The sequence below is a fragment of the Vipera berus genome (genome assembly GCF_964194415.1).
Source record: "Vipera berus genome assembly, chromosome: 12".
Taxonomy (NCBI): Eukaryota; Metazoa; Chordata; class Lepidosauria; order Squamata; family Viperidae; genus Vipera; species Vipera berus.
Window position 1 is genome coordinate 17,497,359 of NC_138215.1, and position 22,487 is coordinate 17,519,845.

Genomic DNA, 22,487 nt, shown 5'->3' on the forward strand with positions numbered 1-22,487 from the left:
CCAAGCCAACCACAGAACAGCCATACTGGATCGGGATTAGTAGCTGGGGGCTCCCTCCTAATGATCCTATTGTGAGCCAGAGCTGACCTCTTCTCTCCTCCCCCCCCAAAAACACCCCCACAGTAAGAGGAAAAGATTCGCCATGCTATCTCAGTCTCACCGCCCTTCTAGCAATAACCAGCCTGATGCTCCGCAGAATTTTTTTTTTTTAAAAAAAAGGAGTGAAATTTACTCCTGGTTCAGGGCCCACTTTAAAGTATTAGTAATTATCTCTAAAAGGCTTTATGGGGGTTTTTGTGAACAATTTTTTTTCAAGCCAGCGGTTATAATCTTAAAAAAAAAAAGTGCGAAGCGGCAGGACCAGAATAAGAACTAAAATTCGGGTTAACCTGTGTGTCGTTAAAAATAAGAGGAAACCAGTTTGCAATGATTTTGTAAACGGCAGAAATCACGCAATGGCAGCCCAAGTGTGTAATGTCGTCGTTCCCCCCATCTCTCCCCAGGAAAATTGGCGTGCCTCAGCTGGTTTTGGAAGGGCAGTGGGGTTGGCAGATGGGAAACACCCCCCACCCAGCCTTAGACCTTGGCATAAAGGATCACGTATTCCTACAGATGCAGCTCATCCAGGAACTCAGTTGGAGTGGCCCAGTAAAGGGATTTTTTGTTTTTTGAGTGTGACAGTGTTCAGTTTATGGAACCTCTTTTCTGCCATTGACCTGAAATATTGATGAGGCTGGGCTGGACAGTCACTTGTCTGAGATGGTATAGGTCAGCGATGAGAACCTTTTAGAGACCGGGTGCCCAAACTGCAACCCAAAACCCACTTATGTATCGTCGGGTGCTGGGTGGGTGTGGCCCATTGGGTGGGCGTGGCCCATCGGGTGGGTGTGGCTGCAATGGTAATAGCAGACTGGGTGGGACTAAAAAGTTCAATCAATCAATTCCAACTTTGCAAGATCTTTTTTTTCCCCTGCGAGAAGTTGAAATTGATCGATTGAACTTTTTTTTTTTTTGCACATGGCGGTGGAGGCCTAAAGCGAAAAGGTTTTATAAAACCCAGCTGAAAGGCCAAGGACTGGGGCGACGGCGCGCGTGCCCACAGAGAGGCCTCTGCGTGCCACAGGTTTGCCACCACGGGTATAGGTTCTCCCGCTTAAGTGGGGGCTGGACTAGAGGACCTCCAAGGTCCCTTCCAGCTCTAGCCTAGTCTAGTCTATTTGTTGGCTTAGATAAAAGAGATCATTTCTTTGACTGCAGGTGGTCCTCCTTACCACCACCATTGAGCACCAAATTTATGTTGCTAAGCAAGACATTTGTTAAGTGAGCTTCGCCCCATTCTACAACCTTTCTTGCCACGGTCGTTAAGTGAATCATCACAGTTAAGTTAGTGACACGGTCGTTAAGCGAATCTGGCTTCCCCTATTGGCTTTGCTTGTCAGAAGGTCGCAAGAAGGGATCCGGTGACCCCGGGATTCTGCAGCCGTCACAAATACGAGTCAGTTGCCAAGTTCCCAAATTCCGATCAAGTGACCCTGGGGATGCTGCAATGGCCGTAAAGTGTGGAAAACGGTCACAAGTTCCTTTTTTCCCCCAGTGCCATTGTAACTTTGAGCGGTCACTAAACGAACTGTTGTGAGCCGAGGACTTGCCTGTATCACCTTCGTTTCCGTCGTGAGGCTGTTTTCGGTGAGATACGAATTGCTCTGAACAACTCCAAAAGGAGATGGGAACGCAAGATCGTTTGATAGGAATAGTGGTCGCCAAGACTTTGTGACATCTTCAGCTTCTTCTGCAGGGATGTTTCAAAAATCTTCCCCACTGCGTAGCACGGCCTCGGTCTCCTGCTGGTGCCCCCTGCTATGTTTTCGGCAAGAAAAGCAGATTTTGCTCTGTGTTGCCCTGGTTGAGTCAGTGGCGTATTTAAATCTCCACCTTGCCAGGTTTAAGATCTCTGGCTGGGGAATTCTGGGAGTTCAAATTCCAGAGATCTTCAAGTTGTGTCGGGGTCGAGAAGCACCGCTCTAAATATTTGTTTTGCCGTCCTATTTCGCAGCGCCCGACCTTCCCATTCTGGAGAAGAGGAACTGGCTGATCCACTTGTACTACGTCCACAAAGATTACGATGCGTGTAAGGTAGGAACGAGGTTGGTGAAGTCATCAAATCCCCTGGGCCAGCCCTGCCTTAGGCACGGGTGGGAGACTTTGAGCCAGTCACTCTTTCTCAGCCCTAGAAAGAAGGGAAGGGCCAAAAATATCACTTGCAGAAATGTTGCCAAGAAGACTGCAGAAACTTGTCTGGGCAGTCATCTCCGGGTGAGATTCAAGGTGCTGGTAATGACCTAAATGGCTTGGGTCCGGACTATCTAAGGCAGGGGTCTTCAAACTTGGCCTTTTTATGACTTGTGGACTCCAACTCCCAGAATTCCTCAGCCAGGCACGCTAGTTGAGGAATTCTGGGAGTTGAAGTCCACAAGTCATAAAAGGGCCAAGTTTGAAGACCCCTGATCTAAGGGAATACCTGCTGCCGGCATCATCTTCCCATCATCCTGTGCGCTCCCACAGGGAGGGCCTTCTCAGGGTACCGCCGGTTAATGAATGCCGGCGGGTTATTCCCAGGGGAAGGGCGTTCTCTGTGGGTGCGCCTGCCCTATGGAACCAACTACCCACGGAACTTAGGACTGCCCCCGACCTTCGCTCATTTCGCCGGGACCTGAAAACTTGGCTCTTTGAGCTGTTTGGTCTAGACTGTGGGGTTGTTAATTTAATTGGGTTTTAGATTTACAAATTCAGGTATACAAATTCAATAAAATAAATAAATAAGTAAGTAAGTCTGAGTGTAGCCCCAGCCCCAGAGGAACATATCAGACCTTGAACAGCCCTGTCAACAAGAGAAGAGGGAAAAACCCAGGTCTTTGTTCCCAGCGTATGGCGCGTTCAGTTCTGTTTTCCATGACTGTTCAAACCAGGGTTTGGCTTCCCCTCCTTTCTTTATGCACAGCCCGTTTTTTTCCCCTCCCCCCCCAAGAATCCTAATTAGTGTGACTAGTTGTGGTTAGCGCCAACCAGGATTGCCACCCGGTGTGTGCTCTGAAGTTGATTGGGGCCCTCTTTGGGATAACTCTATAAATTGCGGATAATGCTGTATGGTGGGGGAAAAAAATAAGTCTTCCCTAGCCGGCAGTTTGTCAGAGATATCGGCATCAAGTCGCAAAGTGTTTTGTGGCAGTATGAAACCTGTCACGGAAGAGGAGAAGAAATATGTGACACCTAAGTTGCGTTCAGTCAGGCGGCCTTTTTCCCGACGAAGGACTGTTTTTACTTACAACCCTTGCATGCCAAAACAATTAGACGTCAAGATAGTTTTTCCCCCCAAGTCATCACTCTGCTGAACACTTAATTCCCACGGCTCAGTCTCATTTCTCATCTTTTCTCATCTTCTCGTCTTGCCTACTATCTTCTCCTATTGGGTTTCTTATGATTTATCAGTTGTTTGTAACTTACGATTAATGATTGTAATTATGATTTATGACCTACGACTTGCTTTTTATAGGTATAAAGGTAAAGGTAAATGTTCCCCCGCACATGCGTGCTAGTCGTTTCCGACTCTAGGGGCCGGTGCTCATCTCCGTTTCAAAGCCAAAGAGCCAGCGCTCGTCCGAGGACGTCTCCGTGGTCATGTGGCCGGCATGACTAGACGCCAAAGGCGCACGGAACGCTGTTACCTTCCCACCGTAGCGGTCCCTATTTTTCTACTTGCATTTTTACGTGCTTTCGAACTGCTAGGTTGGCAGAAGCTGGGATGAGTAACAGGCGCTCACTCTGTTACGCGGCACTCGGGATTCGACCCGCCAAACTGCCAACCTTCCGATCGACAAGCTCAGCGTCCTAACCCACTGAGCCACCGCGTCCCTTTTTATAGGTATACTGTGAGCTTATGTACCGGAGGCAAATTCCTTGTGTGTCCGATCACACTGATAAAGAATTCTGTTCTGTTCTGCCCTGCCCTGTCCTGTCCTATTCTACCCTGTCCTATTGAATCCCTTGTTACCATTCATCTCACATCTTCAGGCACAGCTGGATCTGTCTGCTTCCTTCTTTGCTCTGATTTAACAAGCTCAGAGTTCCAGATGGTCTTTGGTTTGATCAAAAATGTAAGGCAACATTGTTATAATAGAAAACATAATGGTAATAAAAGCATGCACATCCTGTGCGCTGCCTAGCACCATCTCTTATTCTTAGGACACCCATTTTAAGTTTCGGTGCCAACCTTCCCCAGAGACCGACCTTCCATAACTCAGAGTTAAGTTGCTGTTGTAAAAGGACTGGTCAGTTGGACAGCTGATGACATTCCTGCCTCTTCTCCAAATCAAAAATTCCCATTCCTGAATCTCTCTCTTCCTTTGCGCTTCAGATTGCTATCAAGGAGCAACTGCAGGAAACCCAAGGAATGTGTGAATACGCAGTCTATGTTCAAGGTAAGCGAAAACGACCCTGGGGATTAAACAGACTTCAAGCTGCATTTATGTGTTTTGTAAGAACACACAAGCACCTCTTTGGGGATCATCGAAGTGAAGCTTACAGTGCTTGAATAATCCAGCACATCCTGTTTTATAGAACAACTTGCACCATTGCTGGTTGTTTGGTGAAGGGTAGACGTGAAATTCAAACCTCAAAAAATTAATTTACCTGGAGTGACTTAGAGAATCTGGATCGTGTCTCCGTGCAGCCGAGGGGCAATCTATATGTCCCTCATCAGGTTATTTGCTGCAACTCCAGGGTGTTTTTAAAATGAAAAATAGTTCCAGGGAGGCCAGTTTTTGAATAGAAGTATAACCAAGAACAGGATACCTGATCTTGCTTACTCATGTGCATCTCTGAAACATTTTGAGGCTGTCCTTTAAGACAGAACTGTTCCGTAAAGCATTAGCAGAAATTAAAATATTAATCTTAAAATATGAAGATGGAATCCTCCTGATTAATGGGCTATTATGGCAATGTTACTCCTAGCTTTGATCTTTCGCTTGGAAGGAAAAATTCACGAATCTCTGGAGCTTTTCCAGACTTGTGCGATTCTCAGGCCTCGATGTGCAGACAACCTCAAGCAGGTGGCCCGCTCACTGTAAGTGTCATTTTATTCTTCCTATCTATCACAGAGTTTCCCAACGTTTGGGGGTTGGTGGCCTGGAGCAGGAAGAGGGGAAGGAAGAAGGGATGGTCTTGTGGGAGGGGTAAACGCACGCCCATGCGTACGCACGCACACAAACACCCATTGCTTGTGCGCATGGGGCCATGAGGACTCACTGCAAACATCTGCCACAGTTGCGGTGAAGCTCACACGAGTGGGGCTGCCCGCATGTGCACACACGCATGCACCAGCCACCCACTCAATGTGGCCCAGTGGCCAATAGCCCAAGGCCTGGCAGTGGGCCACGGTCCACGGTTTGGGGACCCCTGATCCACGGTGCCTCATGGAATGAGATAGGACGTCTGAAGATGGTGTCACTGTCATTTGCATCCATACGTGCGTAATCCAGCTTCCCAGCGTGTATTTTACTTGACTGCGTGCTTCAGAACAGCTGGATCAGAGCAATGATTCAGGGATCCAGTGATTCAGGGATGCAATGATCCTGATGCTTCAAGGAAGCACCCGAGCAGGTCCAGAAGACAACAATAATTCATTCTATTATTGCCCTTCTCCAATAATAATAATAAAAATAATAATAAATCTGTCTGTTGGCATATTATCCTGAGCAATATGTTTTTCCCCCACCTCAGAGGAGTTTACACGTAGTCCTTGACTTATGGCCCCAGTTAGGCCCAAAGTTTGTGTTGTTAAGTGAGTTGGGCCCCGTTTTACGACAGTTCTTGTATGAATCCCTGCAGTTAGTAACCCGGTCGTTAAATGAATCTGGCTTCCTCATTGACTTTGCTTGTCAGAAGGTCGCCAGAGGGGATCCCACGACCCAGCCTGGGACACTGGAGCCGTCATAAATAGGAGTCAGTTTGCCAAGTGTCTGAATGAACGGTGGGGGAATACCGCAATGGTCATAAGTGTGAAAAACAGTCACAAGTCCGTATTTTTCCAGTGCCGTTGTACTTTTGAACAATCACTAAATGAACCGTTGTAAGTCAAGGACCACTTATACAACCCCTCTCTGGCTGTAAAGATGACCATTCTTTAGGCAGCTCTCGCCTGCTCGGTTCTGTCTGGGAGTGCAAGTGTCTTCCTTAAAAGCTCCTTGATCCCATGACGACCGACAATCCCTTTCCTCTCCCATAATCAAGCTGGGGGAAAAAATAAGAAAGAGGGCATGTGTTGCAGGTTCCTTCTGGGCAAGCACAAAGCAGCTATTGAAGTCTACAACGATGCAGCTCAACACAACGAGAAGGACTGGGTATGTGTGAGGCTCTCCTCCTTACTAAATAGGATTGTCGGGATTGGATGTGGACAAATCAGTCAAGGACCCCACACCAGATTTATACGTTCCCCCCCCTTCTTTACACAAGCAGCAGCCACTTTTTAAAAGCACGACTCAGGGGGAGAAACATCTGCAATGAAACTGGTGCACAGGGATTTTTTATTTATTTTTTATTTTAATTCCATTTATATCCCGCCCTTCTCCGAAGACTCAGGGCGGCTTACAAGCTTAGCAGTAGCCTTCATTCTATGTATATGCCTGCTTATTAGGGCTTTCACACACACCCCAAGCGGCATTATTACAAAGTCAGCTTATTGCCCCCAACAATCTGGGTCCTCATTTTACCTACCTCGGAAGGATGGAAGGCTGAGTCAACCTTGAGCCTGGTGGGACTCGAACCTGCACTAATTGCAGGCAGCTGGTGTTACTTAAGGAGGCATTAGCCCACTGCTCCACCAAGGCTCAATGTAGCTTGCAAGACGAAATGCGGCTCCAGTACCCTGTTTCTGCCATACAGGTAGTCCTCGACTTATGACAGTTTGTTTAGTGACCGCTCAAAGTTACAACGGCACTGAAAAAAGCGACCTAGGGCTGTTTTTCACACGGCCATTACAGCATCCCCAAGGCCCCATGATCAGAATCCAGACACTTGGCAACTGCTTCATATTTATGACGGTCGCAGTATCCCGGAATCACGCGATCCCCTTTTGTGTCCTTCTGACAAGCCAAGTCAATGGGGGAGGCAGATTCACTTAAGGAAACATGTTACAGCTGCAGCGGTTCACTTAACAACTGTGGCAAAAAAAAAAAGTTGTAACGTTGGGTAAAACTCATTTAACAAATGTCTTGCTTAACAACATAAATATTTTGCTCAGTTGTGGTTGTAAGTTGAGGACTACCTGTATAAGTGTACAGCTTGGCTTAACATGGGATGAACACGTGAGCAAGGAGAGGCTGTTCTTTGGTAAGGATTAAGGCTGGGTTCAGGGCCTATAAAGTAAAGTCTGTGATGGGATCTCCAGCCATCTCCAGAGGAAGAACAAACTAGATGAGGCAGGGTTGTTTCTGATTGATATACACAACAAGGCTCCCATCTTCCTATTTTTCCCCATCCGGAAGAAATAATTTTCTAAGTGGATAGACCCATATCCTCTTAGCATGCATTCTTTCATTGTGGTGGATATTTTCTGGACTCAAATGTTGGCCAGTTGTGCAATTCATAGTATTTCGGCAGCAAACCGAAAAATATATTATATGCTAAACAGATCCACCTGTTTGTCGCACAATATTGCTATTGAACCAAAATCTTATTTTCTGCATCCGTACAGTACATTCAAATTTAACTGTCCAAATCAGCGTTTTTCAATCTTAGCCGCTTTTAAGATGGGTGGACCGACTTCCAGAATTCCCGATCGGCTGGGGCATTCTGGGAATTGGAAGTCTCCACATCTGAGGTTCTGCTCTAGATTATGATTGGAACTGACCAGAACGTGGGGTGCTTTGTTCCTAGTTCAGCCTTCCAACCACTGCACCATGTAGGCTGATAGTCTGAGAAGAAAATTTAATTGACGTATTTGGCTAAATTTTTACTAAGTTGCCCTTTTCATTATATTGATGTCTTCTTTGGTAACCTTTCCCAACCTCCTGCCCTTCCGATACGTTGGATTTCAACCCCCAGCATTCTCATCTAGGATGGCCTTCAAGAGAGCAAGCCGCAGGTTGGGACAAGCTATGAAATTGCATCCTTCCTGCTTTTTCAGATTACTTGCAAGGTGTGTCCTTGCTTGAATTTTGCGGTAAATAAGGCGCTTGACATCAGCGTTTTGCAATACGCAACAAGAAATGGTTTCCGTTTCCTTGAGTGCTTTATAAACCTCCCTTCTTTTCATACCTAGGAGATCTTTCATAACTTGGGTGTCTGCTACCTGCAGCTGAAATATTTCAACAAGGTAAAAAAACGGGCCGTTCAGCTATATTATATGCCAGGCAATCCATGGCTTATAGGTCAAGGTCTCAGCTTTCCAGAAATCCTCCAGAATTCGAAGCTGTTTCTTGGTTCTGATGAGAAAGCCAGACTTTGCATTTCATTACTCAGAGTCTTCAAGCTGCCTTGTGAAAAAGAATCTCCAACTTAGGCTTATGCTATCTTGAAGCTTCAGTTCCCAGCTGGTTCCCGTATCTCTCCAATCCAGATATTTAGCTTGTTATGTTGCTCCCTGTACTGGAAGGTTGCCTCTTCCAGTAACGTTGCAGTCCCTGAATAACAACCTATTTTGTTTTGTTCTAGTTGCTAAGACCAAGCCAATATTTTATTAAGGGAGAATTCTTGGCTGGCTTCTCTCAAGCCATGAAAACGGTGTTCCCTCCCTTCTCTCTCCTTTGCGCGTTGGTGCAGTTTGCCTTTAAAAGGGAAGCTTGCTAGTGTATTTGGCTCTTCTGTCCCTCTTACGCTAACTTATACCAGCCTATAAAATATAATGAAGTCTACAGAGTGTTGTGCTATTTATACCTTTTAGTAACAAATGTGCTGTGCTACGTAAAAGTAACCCTTTTTTAAATAAATAAATGATAAGGCTTTCTCTCTCTCTCCAACCCCCAACCCCCTTTTTAAATGTGCCTGGGGGAGAAATATCAAAACCTGCAACCTTTTCCTTCCACCCCACCGGCTGGGACTGGGGGAGAAGAAAATAAGGCCTTCCAATCAATGCCTTTTGACGGGGAGGGTTTGAGCAGGAAAAAACCCACCGTCGCCTCTACCGCAGTTCATCAATCCTGAAGTTCCTGCTGGCCTCAGCACTTTTGGGCAGGACGACCTATAAAACCCTGCTGGGATCTTGCGTCTCTTTACGTTTCCTCAAACTCATTGCAACTCTAGCCCGAAGTGTTCCACCCCACCCTAGCTCGGTTAGCAGCATCTGTTGTGTAATGAACCAGAATAGTAACCTAATAACAGAAGGGACCTTGGAGGTCTTCTAGTCCAACCTGCTGCTCAAGCAGGAAACCATACATCATTTCAGACAAAGGGTTGTCCAATCTTTTGTTTAAAAAAACCAAAACTCTAGGGTTGAAGCACCTGCAATTTCTGGAGGCAAGTTGTTTCACTAATTATTTGTTCCTCACTGTCAGGAAATTTCTCCTTAGTTCTAGGTTGCTTCTCTCCCTGATTAGTTTCCATCCGTTGCTTCTTGACCTGCCTTCAGGTGCTTTGGAGAATAGGTTGACACCCCCCTCCCTCTTCTTTGTGGCAGCCCCTCCAATATTGGACCACTGCTGTCATGTCATCCCTAATTAGTTTTACAGGAGGGCTGGGGGTATAAAGCACTAAAGGCTTGGAAGTAGCACCATACAGGGCAGATAAGGCTCCGGTCTTGAGCAAAAGGTTAGACTAGAAGATATATTTGATATATTTTGTGTGCCCCCCCTCCCTCCCCCTCGCCTGCAGCAGTTGCTTGACATTGTTGGGGAGGGATAGATAAGAGCAGCATTGGGACTGGTTCAGGGTGACGAGACCGAGCCCCATTCTCTCGCTTGCGTTCAGGCCAAAGATCAACTGAACAACGCCTTGCAGCTCAACCGACATGACCTGACATACATGACTCTGGGGAGAATTCACCTGATGGAGGGGGAAAGAGATGCAGCCATTGAAATCTATAAAAAAGCAGTGGAGTAAGCGATTGTCTTCGTTTCTTCTCTTTAGGGGTGGAGGGAGAGGCGGGAAAGATGGCGTTCCATCAGAGGGTCAAACTCATCTTAAAATCCAAGCTCAATACTTAAACATTTGGGGCAATTATATATGTAGACCAGGGGTCCTCAAACGTGGCCACTTTAAAACTTGTGGACTTCGACTCCCCGGCGTTTGGGGCCACCTATTACGAAGCTTCTTCCTTCCGCTGCAGACGAATGAACGCTTGGATTTAATGATGGCAACAGACACCTTGAAACCCCATAATCTCTTTTCTGTGGGTTTTTCTTTTTTCAGATTCTCCCCTGAAAACACAGAGCTCCTTACAATTCTGGGCTTGCTTTACCTCGAGGTAGGAAAAGTTGGTCATTAAATCATTAGGTACCTACATTAGGTACCTAATCCTCGGCTTACGGCCACAACTGAGCCCCAAATTTCTTCTGTTTAAGCAAGACAGTTGCTAAGTGAGCTTTGCCCCGTTTGACAGCCTTCCTTGCCAACGCTGCAACGTGAATCGCTGCAATTGAGTTATTTATTTATTTATTTATTCATTTATTCATTTATTTTTGGGACTTATATGCCGCCCTATCTCCCGAAGGACTCAGGGCGGCTAACAACAATAAAAAACAACAATACAAAAATTAAAAAAGAATTAAATAACAGCCCCAAAATAAATTAACTACACAGTTAAAAATTAAAACATATTTAAAAACCCATCATCATTAGTTATAGGATTGTTCAGCAAATCCAGCTTTCCCCACTAACTTTGTCAGAAGTTTACAAAAAGGGGATTTATGTGACCCCAGGATGCTTCAGCCTTCATAAATAATGTGCCAATCGCCAAACATCTGAATTTTGATCACGTGACCTTGGGGATGCTACAGTGGCCGTAAGTGTGAAAAAGTCCTAAGTCACTTTGATTCAATGCTGTTGTAACCTGGAGGAGTCACTAAAGGAGCTGTTGTAAGTCTGGGACTACCTGCAGTTGGTAGTAGATGTTTTTCCCTTCTTTGCATGGAAAGTAAATCACTGTTTTTCTCCCTCCACCCCACACCTAATTTGTAGACTGAAGACTCTCCCTCCTTCCCCTTAGACCCGAAATATGTGTAGGACTACTATTCTCTGGATGCAGCGACGGTAGAATAACCCTTAGTGATAAACATGCCAAGTTACCTGCTTTCTCTTTTCTTAGCTTGAGATTTATCAGAAAGCCTTTGAATACCTCGGCAATGCACTCACATTCGATCCCTGCAACTATAAGGTAAGTTGGGGGATTAGGAGGACAGGCTTAAGTTATGAGTGTTTTTGCACACATATAAAGTTAATGCTGAATGCAGCCAGGAATCGCTTAAGGTGGAAGTAAAAGAGAGATGAAAATACACAGATTGCTTAGCAAACGGCTTGATGCTGAGATAGAATTCAGGTACATGGTCTTCCCCCCCTTATTTGTTTAATGTATTTACGATTAAATGTGTAAATGTGATGGTCTTGGAGGTTAGGAAATGAATAGCTGCAAGTGACAAGTCAATTTATTCTTGCTAGGCTGTTTATAAAAATTGGAAAGCAGAGAAAGAAGGAACGAATGTGGTTGGAATCTCAAAACAGATACACAAAAGGAAAAGCGAGTGGTTTCCATGAAACCTGGGGGTGAATAGAGTTGAGATCCTCAATGTATTAAGTAGTGCATCCTCACAGCAAAAGCAAGCATAATTGGTAGGCAGAGGCCTACTAAACGGGTGTTGGTCTAAACTAAATTTAGCTAATCCCTTTTATTTCGCATACCTCATGCCTAGATTTCCCTGGCTTCCTGTTTCCTTCCCTGCATTTTGCATAACGTTGCTTACCCCTGTATGCATGTAAATAAAGAACTTTATAACAACAAGCCTAATGGAAGATTGTGAACCGCCTTTCTCGTCTCCCTGCTTCCAGATGGCAAGAATTCAGTTATTTCTGGTTTGCAATATCCTACCTCTTCTCACCATTTTGGGCCACAGGTTGACCTTCGGATGCATTCCTGAAACCTTAAGACGACAACCTCTCCATTGGGGCCCTCTGACAATATGGAGCTCGTAGCGTATTTGTTGTTGTTAGCGGCGAAGTCGTGTCCGACCCATCGCGACCCTATGGACAATGTTCCTCCAGGCCTTCCTGTCCTCTACCATCTTCTGGAGTCCATTTAAGCTCACACCTATTGCTTCAGTGACTCCGTCCAGCCACCTCATTCTCTGTCGTCCCCTTCTTCTCTTGCCCTCAATCTTTCCCAGCATGAGGTTCTTCTCCAGTGAGTCCTTCCTTCTCATTAGGTGCCCAAAGTCTTTGAGTTTTAGCTTCAAGATCTGGCCTTCTAAAGAGCAGTCAGGGTTGATCTCCTCTAGGACTGACCGGTTTGATCGCCTTGCAGTCCAAGGGACTTGCAGGAGTCTTCTCTAGCACCACAGTTCAAAGGCCTCAATTCTTTGGCGCTCGGCCTTTCTTATGGTCCAACTTTCACTGCCATACATACACTGTAATCCATGAAGGGGTCGTAGCGTATTTACTTACTCTCTATTCACGAAACGTTTCCGTCCTTGGCCTGTTTCATGTGGGCTTCTTGTCTTTTAAAGGCCATTTTGGCAGCTGGCAGCATGATGCAAACCCACGGGGACTTTGATATGGCTCTCAGCAAGTACCGGACCGTGGCTTCTACCGTTCCTGAGAGCCCTCTGCTCTGGAACAACATTGGGATGTGCTTTTTTGGCAAAAAGAAATACGTGGCGGTAAGTCTGTTGCCTTCCTATTACTTGTCTCCCCCCCCCGTACGTTTCGATAGGAGGAAGACAAGAAATTCTCTCCCTCTGTTTCCCGTTGAGTCTTTCTCCTCCTCCATGCCAGGGAGGTACGTATGAGTAGTCCTTGGCTTACCATCACAATTGGGACCAGAATGGCATTGTGGCGGGAGTCACGCTTGGTTTTACAATCTTTTTTTGCCACAGCAATAGCACTTGGACTTATATACCGCTTCGCAGTGCTTCACAGCCCTCTCTAAGCGGTTTACAGAGTGAGCATTTTGCCTCCAACAATCTGGGTCCTCGTTTTATTGACCTCGGAAGGGCCTGCATTGACCTGCATTCTAACCACTGTGCCACCAAGCCATGATGGTTACACGAATCACTGCAGTTGAGAAGTGAATCCAGTTCCCCCTGTTGACTTTGACTTGTCAAAAGCTGGCTGGGAAGGTTGCAAACGGCCATCCCACCTCCCTCCCTCTCTCTCCCTCTCCCTCTCTCTCTCTCTCTCTCTCTCTCTCCCTCCCTCCCTCCCTCCCTCCCTCCCCCCCACACAAACACACACACACCAGGGTGCTGTCATAAATCCAGGCCAGTTGCCAAGCCCCTGAATTTTGATCTGTGTGACTGTGTGGATACAATACTAGGTGCGAGCGCTACGTCGTACGTCCCTTTTATTTCATTGCTCTTGTAGTTTTGAACAGTGGCTAAAGGAATGGTTGTATGATGTGTTTCTCGTGCTGCTCTGCTCCTGGGTTGCAAGAAAGAGACGGAGGCCCTTTCCTCACTGTTTTTACTCTGTCTGTTTCCCGGTACATTTGCTTTCCTTTCAAGGCCTCTGGCTGGGGGAAAGGGGGGTGGGGGGTAGCACATACACAGGGAGAGGGGAGGCGGGTGGATCTGGCTTGCCCCGACATTTGGAGAAAATGAAAAACAGCAAGGAAGGGACCCCCGCTGCGTCTCCTCCCCCCCCCCCCTGCCTTCTGCCTCTGGCATTCTCGCCAAAGCCTCCCGATCTGGAGGATTTGCAAAGACTTCATCAGGCGGCAGAAGCTCTCAGTCGGAACACCTCTAACCTTGTCTCGCCAGGTTGGGGCCGTGTGCCTCGGAGGGGCACATGCCCTGTTTGACACGCAGCCGTTGCAAGGGTGGGTGCCTGTCGTAAGAGGATTCCCCACGGAGCCATTAGGATCCCCGACACCTCTCTCTTTTTGAAAATCTGAACTGTTTAGCTATATAGTCACTGGCTCTTCTCTAGCAACAATGACCGTGTATGAACTATGGTGTCTCGCAAGTCACACGTGACCTTCAGAGGCCCGCCGTGTCACCCAGCTCAGATTCACGTGGCCGGTGTTGGGAGCACTGTCCAGCTGGGGAAGAGGAAGGGCAAGGACAACTGTCCTTGCCTGCTGCCTTCTCCAGCTCAGCAGAAGACAGAAAGGCATGTCTGTGTGCACGGGCACGCATGTACCTGTGTGGGCCACTGGATTTACTCTCGGCGCTGATACGACTCATAAAGGGGGAAAGCGGTTAACGGATCTCCTGCGTTGCGAACACGTTGTGCCACAGGATGGACTTCACTAGGTTCTAACAAACAGACTGATTTATCGCTTTATCAGAGAACGAGTGTTTATTTATTTATTTGATTTTTATCCCACCTTTAATACTCGATGAATAACTCAAGGCGGCAAACATACTCAATACCTCTTCCTCCTCCTGTTTTCCCCACAACCGCAACCTTGTGCGGTGGATTGGGCTAAAAGGGAGCGATTGGCTCAGCCAGCTGTTTTTTCTTGCCTAAGGTGGGACTAGAACTCGCTGTCTCTTGCTGATTGGCCCAAATTTACCCAGCTGGCTTTCATGCCTAAGGCGGGACTAGAACTTGCTGTCTCTTGCTGATTAGCCCAAAGTCACCCAACTAGCTTTCAGGCCTGAGGCGGGATTAGAACTCACCGTCTTCTGGTGATTGGCCCAAAATTACTCCGCTGGTTCTTGTGCCGAAAGTGGAACTAGAACTCGCTGTCTCTTGCAAATTGGCCCAAAGTCACCCAGCCAGCTTTCACGCCTGAAGCAGGACTAGAACTCACCATCTCCTGATTTCTAGGTCAGCACCTTAACCACTACACCAAGCTGTCTCTCAATGGTTTCATCAATCGGAGTAGATCGAATTACATTTAGTTACCTTCACCTTAGCCAGGATTTGCGAGCAGAAGTGTAGGAGTTCTTTTGGAGAAGGACAGTGTTGTTTTGCAGGGGCAGCCAAGGCCCAGAAAGTGGGCTGGGGACATCCCCTAGTGACAAAATAATGTTCTTCCACAGGCCATCAGCTGCCTGAAACGGGCAAACTACCTTGCACCTTTTGATTGGAAGATCCTGTACAATCTTGGGCTGGTCCATCTGACAATGCACCAGTATGCTTCCGCGTTCCACTTCATCAGCGCAGCTGTCCACCTCCAGCCAAAGTTGGCAGAACTTTACATGTTGTTAGCAGGTACCAATGCTGCACCTGCCCTCCACGCCTCCTTACTTAAAATTCTGATTCCTGGCATCCAGAAACATCTGCTTTGCTACGATAGCTAGTATACATTGATATAGTGTTTTAGACATACAGTCCTCATTAGTGATCTCGAACCTTGCTAAAACAATTGTGGTAAGATAATTTCACCTTAAGAGTGAGGCCTCCGTTCTTTAAAATGAAAATGTCATTGGTTCAAGGGTAAAATTTAATTCAGAGTTCCTCCACATTAGGAAGATAAACCCTTCTGTCTTTTTTCTCTCTCTTTCCTTACTTTAGTTGCCCTGACAAATCTTGAAGATCTTGAAAATGCAAGGCTAGCCTATCAGAAAGCTTCATTGCTGGACACGTGTGTATTCTCTACTTACTTAATTTTAGGGAAGGCTTCCTCTGAACTCCATGAAAAGGGATGGGGTTATAGAGCAGGGGTGTCATCCTTGGCAACTTTTAAGACCTGTGGACCTTCAAGTCCCAAAATGGCAGTCTTCCAATATTTGAGAGGCGGCCACAAAAGAAGAGGGGGGGGGGGGGTGTCAATCTCTTCTCCAAAGCACCAGAAGGAGAAGAAGCAACGGATGGAAACCTCTCAAGGAGAGAAGCAACCTAGAACTAAGGAGGAATTTTCTGACAGTTAGAACAATCAACCAATGGAACGGCTTTCCTTCAGGAGTTGTGGGTGCTTCATCACTGGAAGCTTTTAAGAAGAGACTGGACAGCCACTTGTCTGGAATGGTGTAGAGTCTCCTGCTTGAGCAGGGGGTTGGACTAGAAGACCTCCAAGGTCCCTTCCAATACAGTTATCCCATTATTCTCTCTCTTCCTTATCCTTAGTCTGATCCAACTGCCTTGACCCAGATCACAAAAATCAAGCCTCTGTAATCCTTTCTGTATGAATTTGGTGACCACAATGCAATCGGTCACATTTGCCTACTTTTATTTATTTATTTATTTAGTTATATTTATATACCGCCCTATTCCCTGAGGACTCAGGGCGGTTTACAGGGAATTAAAAATCCAAAATACAAAAATTAAGAACCAAATTAAAAAATATTAAATTAACCCTGTAGTCAGTTAAAAAGAACCCCAAATTAAAAATTCCTCCTCAGTCTGGGCCCGAGAGCTCGAAGAGCCAGGTCTTCAGGCCCCGGCGGAATGATCGAAGGTCGGGGGCAGTTCTCAGCTCCACCGGCAGCTGGTTCCAGAGGGCAGGCGCTCCCACCGAGAAGGCCCTATCCCTGGGTGTCACCCGCCGGCAGTCTCTTACCGGCGGGACCCTGAGCAGACCCTCCCTGTGGGAGCGCACTGGGCGAAGGGCATTTGATGCCGGCAGCAGGTGTTCCCTCAGATATCCCGGACCCAGGCCATGTAGGGCTTTATAGGTGATAACCAGCACCTTGAATTTCACTTTTGCCCTTTACCGGCCAAATACCATGTTTGGCATTTCAAGGTTAAGACTACACTGTGTTTCTTCTGCTTTACAGATGCAACCCACTCATCAGTCTGAATTACGCAATCCTGCTGTACAATCAAGGAGACAAGACGGGGGCTGTTGCTCAGTACTACGAGATGCAAAGAAAGGTCCACGCGTTAAAAGAGAGCACCCTGGATTTTGACCCCGAGGTAGGTTGGTTGTAAACTACTAATGGGAACTTCCACAGCAGGGGAGCGGAGTGGTTGACTTCATCAGAGGTGTTCTGTTAGAGAAGACACCTCTGTTACTGCAAGTGAGCATCTGAAAACTATATTCAAATATTAAAATTGCTCCTGGCAACCGCTGGCCAATGGAGACCTTTTTCTGAACAGCCATACGAGCACCTCTCAAGGTTCTCTTATTTCCTTCGGTGAAGGCAAAAATTGGTGTGGGACTCGGGTAAAATCTGCTGCAGGATTGGAGCAGGCATTCATTTTTCCTCCTCCTTTTCCTCTTGCGTGGTCAGATGGTGGACATAGCCCAGAGACTGGGCACTTCCTTACAGCTTGGAGAGGTGGCAATCTGGGCCAAACCTGGGAAAGACTCAAAATCGAAGCCGCGAGGCACCACACCCAGCGCACAGCCATTGGGTTCCAATCAAGCTCTGGGACAAGCCATGTCTTCCGCAGCTGGGTATGCAAAGACAATGAGCCGAGGTAGGTCTTCCGGCGCTGCTTGGCTTAAGCAGAACCCATCCTGCCTTCTCTGTTCTTCTCAAGAACCCCTAGATCTGGGAGCTACTCAGTAGAGCAGGGGTCTTCGAACTTGGCCCTTTGAGGACTTGTGGACTTCAACTCCCAGAATTCCTCAGCCAGCTTGCCTGGCTGAGGAATTCTGGGAGTTGAAGTCCACAAGTCATGAAAGGGCTAAGTTTGAAGACCCCTGCAGTAAAGCTTGGTTTCAGTGGCCTCTGACCTGTCTTGGTAATGGCTGGTTTAGCCCAAGGGTCTCCAAACGTGGCAACTTTAAGACCTGTCCACTTCAGCATGTCTGGCTGGGGAATTCTGGGAGTTGAAGTCCACAGGTCTTAAAGTTGCCAAGTTCGGAGACTCCTGGTCTAGCCACATGTTTGTATCTAGCGCTGCCCCTGCTTAGATTAAAAGGACCATAACTACAGGCAGGTAGAGCATCGTATGTTGATTCCATTGTCGTCTCTTCTGCTTTGTATCAGGTATTTATCTACCTTGATTGGGAGCTGCCTAGAATGGTTTGAAAGATGGGCGGTTATATAAATGTTTTAAATAACTATTGAAACCATGTCACCTCCCAAGTGACTCCCAGCACCATAGAAGGGTTAAAAACCACAACAATTTCACCCCAACTAGAGCCACAAACACAACATAACGGAGGTAAAAAAAAAACATTAACGGGCAGAGTCCATTTGACCCAAATAGGAGGCAGGATAAGAATGAAATCTCGACTCGGCTGTGCAGAAAAGTACCTGCATAAGATTTCCCTTTTGTCTTGTCGATGGCAGGGAAGCAGAGAGAGAAAGAGAAAATATGAATGCTTGAGAGGAAGAAGTAGAAAGGAACCCTACGGCACATTGCACAATGCCAGCAGTGTCTCTTCAAGGTGGTGGCCCCGGAATAGGGAAGGAGAAGCAGTTGAGTCATTTAAGAACCAAATTCAGAGTTGTAACATTGTACATAAGAGAATTTTTTTAATTAAAGCAGGAAGCAAATAAAACCAAAAGGGTGGCCAGGAAGAATGGGAAAGTGGAAAATTCTTGTCTGACGAAGCCCTAATTGGGTCCTCCAGTGCATCCCCCCTCTCTGAGGGTAATGGGACAGCTAGGAAATATGAAATATCAGTCAATCAATCAATCCTAAGGGGGCTTCCAGGTGTCTCAAATGTCTTTCGGGTTTTTTTGATAATGAGAGAGCATAACAGATCCATAAAATAAACTTAAGTGGAGGAAATAAAAGAATGAAGTACAGAAACGTTGACCTTCCAGCATCATAAAAGAAGTGAGAATATCAATGTGCATTTCACCGCTTTTTAACCGGAAGAGAAGAATGTTGGTGTCACTACTTTTGTGCTCTCTCCTTCTCCAGTTCTTGGAAGTTCAACTCATGTGGCAAAGGCTCCTTCCTTACCTTCGGAGCCTAAACCCAAGCAACCGACTCCCGAGGAACTTTCATCTACTCTAAAACCACAGGAACAAATTCAACCCATCGAACAAGCCGAGCAGTCTTGAGGAGAGGGCCAACCTGGAACTGCTCGTAGAGCGCTGTATTGAACCTGTTGGGTGCAATAGGGACAGGGTGCATTAAGTATCCTACAAACTTTGCACCAGACCAAAGAGTGCAGCAGTCCTGCCGTACACCATTAGCCGATGAGATATTCAGACGTTGTGTTGTTCCCTTAACATTCCACACGTAGACTAATGAAAGATGAAGAGAGGAACACGGTTTGAGCAGATTTCCCTGGAAGCCATTGGACCTTCATTAACAGGAAGAGAAGTGAGTTGATTAAGTTTCTACTAAGAGGTGTCTCTAGATTTTCAGAATGTAGCCCTTTCTAGTTACTTTTTGGTAGCATTTCCAGCCGTACGAGCTGTGGCGGAACAGTGGTTAGAATGCAGCATTGCAGGCTAATTCTGCCGACTGCCAGCAGTTCAAGTCTCACCGGCTCAAGGCTGACTCAGCCTTCCATCCTTCCGAGGCCGGTAAAATGAGGACCCAGATTGTTGGGGGCAATAAGCTGACTGTAAACCGCTCAGAGAGGGCTGTAAAGCAATGTGGAGCGGTATAGAAGTCTAAGGCTATTGCTATTTCTGATCTCATGATCCAGCTGTTCTGTTGAACCATAACCGGAGGAATCTACTTGTATATTCCTAGACAAGTAACTTGTTTGGGATTGTTGAATCTGGGTGGAATCCAGCTACTTGTGCGGCAAATGCTTTTGTAGGACTTCTATGTTTCCTGCCACTTTTGAACCCAGAGGAAACCCCTAAGACAGGGGTAGGCAAGCTTGGCTCTTTTATGACTCGTGGACTTCAACTCCCAGAATTCCTGAGCCAGCTGCTGGCTCAGGAATTCTGGGAGTTGAAGTCCACAAGTCATAAAAGAGCCAAGCTTGCCTACCCCTGCCCTAAGAGGAGCAGATTCCATCCTCTTACCAATCACTTGGTGGTGGAATTTACTACTAGATGACGTAGTAGAGAAGTACGTTATGTGCTCGTTTCGGCAGAACGTACGCTAAAATTGAGAAGTACACATATTGGATGGGTTAAGGTTTTTTTTGTATAAATAAAAACGTGATGAGTTGACTGAAATCCTTTCTCTATATTACTTTTCCCATGCTACTGAAGTCCCTTACAGGGTGATTAGGCTGGTGCACAACCAGCAGCAGCTGTGAAGTATGTGTGGCAGCCTATAGTCACGGCTGCGTTTCAAAACAGCTCTGCTGAAAACCGGCTCATAGCGAACCATTGGTTCATTTTAACAACCATAGCCAGCAGTCTTGTTTTACGACGGTCACGACTGATGATCATGACAGGCAGGCTCCATTACAGTCATAAACCGAGGAGTTAGCACGGAAGGGCAGGGTGGCTCAGCTCAGGAGAATTATCCTCAGAGCAAACTGAAGCTTGAAACATTGAAACCGTGGCAAATGCTCGGAATTTTATTGACAATGTCGGGAAAGTAGAGAGAAGCCCGACACTTACTAACAGAAGTAATTTCTCTCCACGTAAGCAAGAACGGAGCTAAAGTTGTGAAAGGCATTGGCCCCGTTGTGGACAGCTTCACAGCTTCAGCTGCATTTCTTGGTAAGTTCAGGGAACTAAAGTCCCTTTCTTACAAACCGTAGAGAGCTATATCTCTTTGGATGAAAAGCAGTAGCATCTCATTCCCTAAGCTTTTTAAGGTACCTGTGAAGTATTTAAAAAAAACAAAAACAAGAAACCAGGCGAGGCCACGTTTGTACATTAAATGCAAAACATCATTTATTGAAAACACCACGGTGCAGCGCCCTAGCATTTTTACACCCATGTTGAGACCTCGTACATGATTTTTAAAAAATACCTATTTCAGAAGAACGGCGCAGGCAGAATACTTTGGCAAGAAAAGCTATTCGAGACATCTTTTCAGAGAAGGCTCCTAAAACGGTCCACTCAATCCCTGCTATTCTTTATCGAAAAGAAAGGAAGAAAAACGCGGTCTTCACATCGCAGCTGAGTTTTGCAACTGTTGTGTTTCACAACTGCCTGGCACCAAGAAAATGGATGCCGATGCTTTAGCCCAGGGGTGCCCAACCTTGGCAACTGGGCAAGACCAGTGGCTGGGGAATTCTGGGACTTGAAGTCCACAAGTCTTAAAATTGCTGAGGTTGGACAACCCTGCTTTACCCATTTAATCGATGCAGTTTAAAGCACTGGATCCTACATTTGGACCTCCAGCCGACAACTCCCTGAGAATTTGGATTACAGTGAATTAATTTTGAACTGAATGAAAATGATAAGGCAAGCCCTGTGTACAAAGGAACCATAGGAAGAAGCCTCCTGAGATTCAGAAAAGCTCACAAATCTATAATTATAATTTCTTTAGCAGAAATCTTGTACCACCCCCTTTTAGCTCAGCCTCCCAATTCAACTGTATTTGGCAACTGCAGAATTTTGTACCTCATGTGTCAGCTGGGAATTTTAACTCCCACACACTTGAAGGAGGTCATGTTAAGGAGGATAAAGAAAGATGTGTAAATCTTCAGCGGGTATTGCTGCTTTGCTTTAGTACAGGGTTCTCCAAAGTTAGCAACTTTTAAGACTTGTGGACTCCAGGAATTCCCCAGCCAGCCATGCTGTGGCTGTGGAATTCTGGGAGTTGAAGTCCACAAGTCTTAAAAGTTGTCAAGTTTGGAGAACCCTGCTCCAGTGTGTTGATTCTCAACCTTGCCAAATTCCTCAGTCAGAATTCTGGGAACTGAAGTCTACACGTTTTGACAAGGTTGAGAAACACTGTTCTAGCAGAACGGGCAGGGAAATCTATTGAGAATCTGCCAAAAATGTGCACATTTTTCCCCCAATTTGGATACCAAAATATACTTTAGAACAGTGGTCCCCAACCCCCGGTCCGTGGACCAATACCGGGCCACACAAACAAGCAAAGCCCCATCCGCGGGATGCAGTCAGCACACAAAACTACGCACTTTCCGGTCCGCAGAAAAACCTCTCTCCACGGAAACAGTCCCTGGTGCCCCCAAAGTTGGGGGCCTCCGTTTTGGAAGATCTCAAGTAAACTGGCTATTCCAAAGTAGAAGGAATGCAGTAAAAGAGAAAGGCCACAGATAAGGAAACGTGTGAAAGGAACATTATCAGCAGGGATGACGTCTCCCAATATAGCTTGGACGACTAACTAGGATTAAATGGTTGAAAAAGGCTTGCGAGGTGTGAAGAGGATGAAATAGACCTGAAATCTAAAGGACTAAGACAAGGAGTGAAAGCAACAACTGTGGAGTGTTTTTTTCCCGTGTGGCCACTGTGGAATAGAAGCAATGCAACCTTATAAGCAGTGCAGACTCCCCCCCCCCTCTCTCTCTCTCTCTCTCTCTCTCTCTCTCTCTCTCTCTCTATATATATATATATATATATATATATATATATATATATATATATATATATATATATATATGC

General features: G+C 46.2%; 1 protein-coding gene across 7 annotated transcripts in view; it reads left to right on the forward strand.

Annotated features, from left to right (window-relative positions):
- Window positions 1–22,487, forward strand: part of BBS4 (Bardet-Biedl syndrome 4) — a 44,803-nt gene that overhangs the window by 16,605 nt on the left and 5,711 nt on the right. For 2 of the 7 annotated variants that reach the window (XR_014027642.1, XR_014027643.1), the window contains exons 3-16: window positions 2,054–2,133; window positions 4,412–4,475; window positions 5,008–5,119; window positions 6,323–6,395; window positions 8,315–8,368; window positions 9,958–10,085; window positions 10,399–10,453; window positions 11,294–11,362; window positions 12,705–12,857; window positions 15,186–15,357; window positions 15,661–15,730; window positions 16,863–17,001; window positions 17,319–17,508; window positions 18,910–19,317. Coding sequence is in view for 2 of the 7 variants with exons in the window: in XM_081337059.1 (XP_081193185.1) it covers window positions 2,054–2,133; window positions 4,412–4,475; window positions 5,008–5,119; window positions 6,323–6,395; window positions 8,315–8,368; window positions 9,958–10,085; window positions 10,399–10,453; window positions 11,294–11,362; window positions 12,705–12,857; window positions 15,186–15,357; window positions 15,661–15,730; window positions 16,863–17,001; window positions 17,319–17,508; window positions 18,910–19,052 (1,502 nt within the window). In the remaining 5 variants the exon portion in view is untranslated. Of the gene's footprint in view, window positions 1–2,053; window positions 2,134–3,771; window positions 3,920–4,411; window positions 4,476–5,007; window positions 5,120–6,322; window positions 6,396–8,314; window positions 8,369–9,957; window positions 10,086–10,398; window positions 10,454–11,293; window positions 11,363–12,704; window positions 12,858–15,185; window positions 15,358–15,660; window positions 15,731–16,862; window positions 17,002–17,318; window positions 17,509–18,329; window positions 18,459–18,909; window positions 20,127–20,892; window positions 22,396–22,487 lie in introns of those variants that run through there. The other 5 variants (XR_014027644.1, XR_014027645.1, XM_081337059.1 and 2 more) reach the window with 5 other exon arrangements.